This window comes from Belonocnema kinseyi, chromosome 1 (assembly GCF_010883055.1).
Source record: "Belonocnema kinseyi isolate 2016_QV_RU_SX_M_011 chromosome 1, B_treatae_v1, whole genome shotgun sequence".
NCBI lineage: Eukaryota > Metazoa > Arthropoda > Insecta > Hymenoptera > Cynipidae > Belonocnema > Belonocnema kinseyi.
In genome coordinates this window covers 117,659,016-117,666,084 of record NC_046657.1, presented here as the reverse complement: position 1 = coordinate 117,666,084, position 7,069 = coordinate 117,659,016, and the positions used below count along the sequence as shown (strand labels likewise).

The window sequence follows — 7,069 nt, the reverse complement described above, 5'->3', positions numbered from 1 at the left end:
CTGAAAAATCTCTATCCCTTCCACACAATACTCCTTTCCCCTGCCGAGTGAGTCACGCCTACCCCAAAAGGGAAATGGCTTAATGGTGTAATAATAATAATACATTTTCCAAAGTTCCAGCTCGATATTTTATTTATAAAAGAAGTTCTTAGGTTTAAAAAAACATTCAGTGAACTGAAAAAGTGAGGTCGGTAATGTAGATATTTAGCTGTGTCACATGCCCTTAAGCAAATAAAAATTGACTCCTTTTCAAGAGTTTGTTGGGAAACAGCATTAATTAAACCATAATCAAAATTGCTTAAACAGTTGTAAACTACTTCGAAATGATTATAAATATGTTAATTTTTAATAACTGCAATATCTGATAATACAGGGAGGAACGCAAGTGCCAATTTTAAGAATTATTTGTTAGAATGGAAGCTTCTAATGTGTCCCCTAAGGGTTTTACATTTTTCTTGTACCTTCTTCCGAGCCTTCTTCTCTATTCCTTTTACACCCCCCCCCCCACACTTGATTGGTGGTGGGAGGGGGGCCTCCAGTTTAAGGTGGGTTCCGAACCACCAAGATCAACACCTTTAAGTACTTAGATAACAGCTTTTTCTCTAGAGATATCGGTCGCACGACTCTCTGGAGATGAACGACTCCCTTGCTAGGCTAGCGAGTGGGTCCGAAGTCCTATGTCTATAGACACTTTTAGGGCACCGAAACAAGGTTGGTGTTGGGGGGGGGGGGGGATTCATCTAGCGGAAATTATTCTTTGCGGCATATATAAATTCGGAAGACCCTAGGCATCTACAATAGTATATAGTATCTTGTTCCGAATTTTTAATTAAACAACTACGTCGACTATTTAAAAATTGTTTAAAACTGAAGTGTAAAATAGGAATGTACTTAAAAATCGATTTTTAATAATTAATAAGGTTTAAAATAGAATCTCCTTTTATAATGTAGGTCAAGTAGTACAAGGGAGATGTTTAAAATGTTGTTCGAATTGTTAAAAAAAATTTTTTTGCCCAATTTTTCATTTTCCCGACCATTAATATTCAAATACCAACATTTTATTCTTGCAGAATTTTCAACATAGGATTTATTATAAGCGGAATAAGAAATTGAATTATCAGCTCCAACATGTGAAATTTTAACAAAAAAGTAGAATAGTTGATAACTTTTATTCACGCAGTTGAATTTTCAACTAAAAAATATTAATTTCTAACAAAATAGTTCAACTTTCTACCAAAAAGATGAATTTTCAAATAAAAATATGAAACTTTAAAACAAAGTATTTCTTCATAAAGTAGTTCAAACAAAATTTTCAAATATAATAGTCAAATCCTCAAGTAAAGAAGATTAATTTTCGAACAAACGGTTGAATATTTTTATCTAAGAAAGATGATATTTGTACTAAAACAGATGAATTTTCAACGAAATTGTTGAATTTTTAACAAAACAGTTAAATTATCAACCAAAAAGGATGTTTAAAAAAAAGTCAGTGCATTTTTAAGTAAATAATTACATTTTTATCCACGAAAGATGCATTCGCTACTCAAATAGATGAATTTTTTAATGAAAAAGACAAATTTTGACAAAAATAGTTGAATTGGCATCAAAAAAAGATTTCGTTTTGAAATATTAAATTTCTCTTTACAATTACTACGAGTTATTTGTTTCCTTTACGATTTTCCTAAAGTTACGTAAATTAATAAAAGACCCTTCAGCGTGACAAATCGTTAGCAAAGCATTATAGCAAATAAAAATTTACATTTTATCGCGCGAGTGATAATACCGACACAGTTTTGATTTGAACTAAAAAGATTCTACAGTAGTGGCCAGTGGCGCGCATATCGCGTTCTTCCGAATGACATTTGAAAAGTAGCAGAAACATTGAGAAACATGGCGTCGCTGAGTAAAGCCGATTGGTATAATCCTGCTCCTTTTTGGCAAAATGGACCATCACCGGGTGGTTTTTACAATTTTCCGGGCACGAGTACAAGTGCAGGAACTGGTGGATTCCAAAGAATGCAGTAAGTCCGATTATTTTCCTCTTGTTATCCAAGAAAAATATGTGTACTTCAATTTCACAAAGTCACGCTTTCGTATTTTTGAAATCCCTATTTTCTTCCAATTTTAATATATTCAACGTCTTTTTTCCAAACAAACATTCATTCGCCAAAAAGCAAGAATCAAATGTATATGTTTTCTCAATTAATTGAATGTATGAAGTAAATACTTGGAATCCTAACCTCAAAATTTGCGACTGAAATAAATCCGAAAAAATAAAATACTTAGTTTCTTTTGACTAAATAAACATGGTATTTTGTGTATTCTAATTCCTAATAATAATGTAAGAATTCAATTATGTAGGAGGATTAGTATTTTTCGAATTTTTTAACCCTTCAAATCATGGCTTAATTGATGACGATTGATATGCAAAATGTTGAAGCACTTTTTTGTAAATACAGAACTACATCTCACTAGTAAATTTATAAATAGTGTTTTCTTAAAATGTATCAATACTTTAAATATTTACTATCATTACCTGATCTTATTTTTTTGCCTGAAAGAAAGTACAGCTGCTTTTTATTCTAAAAAATATGTTTTTTTTTTTGTACAGTTGGATAATTTGAAGTCTTTATATTAATTTAAAATTTTAATCACTTTAAATTTTTGCTATTCTTCAACAATCAGACTATATAATCGCAACTTGCAAAGTTTTTTCTTAAACTTGTCAGATAAAAGGCGAAAAATTCAGTGAATTTATTATTTGGCCGAGATATTTATTTACGTTACAATTTTTTACCAATTTTAAATATTTTCCAATTTAAAAATATTAAGTTGAATTTTATAATATAATGATTTCAAAGTTTAAAAAATTAATTATTAATATCTACCGAAATAACTAACATTTTTTGTGTCGGCATGGTTCCTTTCCTTACGATTTTACTCATCTATTTTAAAAATTAGAGATTTTTTTCTTTGTGTAACTAGAGGTTGAATTTGGCATAAAAAAGTTGTAAATCCTAGAAGAATGCTTAATTTTTTTTAATTTATGACTGATTATCATTAATACATATACCTTTTTGTAAATATTTTTTTAAGATTATATAATATATAATTTATTCGATTATATATTTTATATTATATGACATGATCATATTCTTCATTTTCACGGCTTTTTTTAGTTCTTGCAACCTGCGTCTGAGTAAAGGCTGCACTTAAAACTTTTTTTAAATAAACATTTTACAAAATGTGTCATTCGAGTTATTTCTAATTATAACAATGAGTTAAATCTTCAATGTTTTATAATTATCGATGAATTTTGACAAATTTGAAGGTAATTTGCAGAAAAAAGTTTATCTTCATTTATATTAACGATTATTGGATAAATTTATCTTCTAAACCTGTCGAAAAATCGGCCTTATTATGTTTACCTCTTATATTTGACAAGTTTAAAAAAAAACTTTTTATCACTTATAAGGTAAACCGACCATTACTGGGACAATAATAAATATCGTTGAATATCTTTTATATTCCAACATAAATTATAAAAGTAAAAATGTTCTATTATTTTTCAAGTTCTTCTAAATTTGTTGCCACAATTTATTTTTGTCCTGACAAGTTATTTGGTAAAAAAAAAAATAAAAATAAATAAAATAATCTAAAATATTCTTCAAAATGTGAGAATGAACTGCTACAAAATTCGCCATTTTATTTTTCATTTTAAAACTTTGCGCATAACTTTTACAGCATTGTATTAATAAAATTTCCTACGCTAAAAGAAAAAGTAATGATTTTGCACATTTTTAATACATTTAAGAATAAAATTCATAACTTTATTAGCGATTGTATTCAATAACTTTTAAATATTTCAGTGTCCCGCATTTGGACAAATTTTTGGCGAAGTTGCCTAAACCGGGACTAGCTATCGCTAACTGTCTCAGTTTCGGACACTTGAACGTGAGTTGCGAAATTGAGTTTCCATTACTGAGACAGTCACTTTCGCCGTGTTTTTAATTAAATGTGTCAGTATTATTTTAGTGATATATTAAAAATATTGTTCATCAGGCACAACCTCGCCGCTCATTTGATTATTTATTCTAAAAAAAGTTGTTCAAAGTAGTTTATTAAAACCTCCAATTCTAACCTCAAAGTTTCCCAACTGCTTAGGTAAGTAATGTAATATAAAATCTAATAAATTTAATTTTTCAACAAAAATTAGTAAGTGTGCATTTAAATTAAATATTATAGATTTATATGAAATATTAATAACATTAATATTATCGATTTACTTTTTAAGATAAATTAAATAAATTAACTTTTCTGTTGAAAATTTATATTTTCAAATTAAAAATATAACTGTTTTGAAGAAAACTCATCTTTTTACTTGAAAATTCAACAGTTTGGTTTTAATTTATTATTTATTAAAATTATTTTCCAGTCTATGTGTGTATATTCAAAAAATGCAATTTACCTATTTCGATTCATCTTTTAATGCTTTTAAACAACTTCCAGTTCAACAATTATTAATGAGTAAAATCCATTTTTATATGAAGAACAATCTAAATGTCTAGAACGGTTGAAAAGTTCTTGAGAGCAGACTTTTTCTAAAATAATTTTTTCAAATATTTATTAAAACTATTTTTAAACATAACTTGAAATTATTGTGAAATCCTAAAAAGTACTTATGTGAATATGGATTCTGGGGATCTACATGTATTTTGTAAAATACATTTTTGCTTTTATCTGTGTTTTATCTTTCATCTTTTATCTATGAGAACCATTTGCCCAAATCGCATTCGAAAAAAATGCATCCCGTTCTGTACAAAATTGTCATATAATACCAATAAAATTAAGATTAACTTCACGATAAGAGCAGTTTTTTGGGGTTAATAAAACTTGATCATTTACAGCATTGAGTCAATAAAAAAATCAAGTGAACGATCTACCTGGATAACGTTTAACTTATATGGGTTTCCCTCATGCAGTTGTCCAGAAATGTACATAGTCTACTACTAATCAAATTCAGACAAATTTTGCGATAAGGGCAGTTTTATGGGATTACTAAACATTGATTCCTTACAACATTGAGCCGATAAAAAATCATGTGATCGATCTACTTGGATAAGGTCGAATTTATATGGGTTTCACTCAAAAAATGTACATATTCTATTACCAATCAAATTCACACAAATTTTGCGACAAGGGTATTTTTTTGGGGATGATAGAATTTCATACCTCAGAGCATGGGGTCTGTCAACAACCCACGTGACTGATATACCTGGATAAGTTCGACATTTGAGGAGTTTCGATAGTAGCAGAATCGAAAAGATTCTCAAAGGTCTTCTCATCAAACTTAGTCATATTTCACGTAAGGGGTGGTTTCCTGGGGTAGTTGGAACATAATTCCTTACCATGTTAACCCGCTAGGAAAATCAAGAAACCGAATTAACTTAATGAAATCGAATTTTCACAAGTTCGAATCTTGAATATTTATGAGCATAAACACCATGACCCTGTATTTGAAGGAGATAATAAAACGGCGAATTAATATTATGTGATAATTATGTACAGAACGGGGTAGCATCCCTAATCACACGGATGCTTTTAAGGTTTTAAAATTATTTCAACTTATCTTTAAAAATAGTTTTAATCACTAATTGAAAAAAATAGTTTAGAAAAAGTCTGCTCTCAACAAATTTTCAATCATTCTGAACGTTTAGATTATTTGTTATATGAACATGGATTTTTTTCGTTAAGAATTTTTTGTATTGGAAGTTGTTTGAAGGCATTAAGGGCATGTGATACTTACAGTTTCCCCGGCTTTTTTTCCACAAAAATGAAAACTTTTAAAAACTGAATTCGGAAATGCTATAAAATATCATAACGGACGTCCCCGGACTCTTTTTTTAGGGATAATAACAAAAAAATGTATTGTGCTAAATAAGAATTGTATTGCATATGCATTATTTTGAGGTAACGTCGTTTTTCATCTTTGCCTTTCCGATAATCTGGAAATTATTTATGAAATAAACTTTTTTGATTGCCTGCAAATAAGGTTAGTTCCGGGAGATTAGTTACTATGTTTATTTGTAAGTCCAAAGTTTTCGTCCAAAAATATTGGGCAGTTTGGAAGTAACGCTAGGGTGAATTGTAAAACACATAACCTCGAAATATACACGCACGTTGTTAGCAATATAAAAAAATTTTTGATAAAAAAAAACAAAAAAAATTTGCGGGGACGTCCGTTAGCATGTTCGCTATCATTTCCCAGATTTTGAAGGCAAAATATTTCTTATTCTAGGAAAAAAGCCGGGGAATCTAACACTGAAAAAATCGATACTATTTCCTAAGCGCTATGCAAATTAAGCACATTTTGCTAAAATAAAACTTTTTTGAATTAACCTACAAAAAAAAAGTGTGTGGGGACGTCCGTTAGCATGTTCGCTATCATTTCCCAAGTTTTTAAGACAAAATATTTCTTATTCTAGAAAAAAAGCCGGCGGAACCTACAACTGGTAAAATCGACAATTTTCAAAGTATCACATGCCCTTAAAAGAGGCATCTAAAAAGGTCAATTAAATTTTTTGAATATACACACATAGACTGAGAAATAATTTTGTAAAAGATGTTGCAATTTTAGCTTATACATTATGGAGTTTATTTTTGTAAAGATTAGGGGTGAGAAATAATCATGCTCAAAAGTACCATTTTACTATTGTATAAGTAAGTTCCATCTATGTAGATAACGACTTTTTCCAATACGTGTTTTCATTAGAGGGTCTTCCTTTTTTATACAAGGGTTAATTTTACAAAAGTGATTGATCTGTCATTGGAAAATAAAGAAAGAGCACAAAAATCCCAGCAGTTAATGTATACAATTTTTGACATCAGTCTGCAGGTTTGTATTCGGATACAAATACGGGAGTTGTTTTTGTAACGATTATGGGTTGTTTTTTAAAATAAGGGCTTATTTGAAAAAAGTGTTTCATATCTCATTGGAAAGCAGATATATAGCAAAAAAATGTAGCCTAGTCATTTTTTAATACTTAAAAAAAACTTTTCATTACGGGGG

At 29.2% G+C, this 7,069-nt stretch overlaps 1 protein-coding gene across 1 annotated transcript in view; it reads left to right on the top strand.

The window, feature by feature from the left end:
- The first annotated feature begins 1,870 nt into the window (after positions 1-1,870).
- LOC117167910 (proteasome subunit beta type-4) overlaps positions 1,871-7,069 on the top strand; it is an 18,083-nt gene continuing 12,884 nt past the window's right edge. Inside the window, exon 1 of the mRNA XM_033353154.1 lies at positions 1,871-2,021. Coding sequence (XP_033209045.1) covers positions 1,891-2,021 — 131 coding nt within the window. The 5' untranslated portion in view covers positions 1,871-1,890. The remainder of the gene's footprint in view (positions 2,022-7,069) is intronic.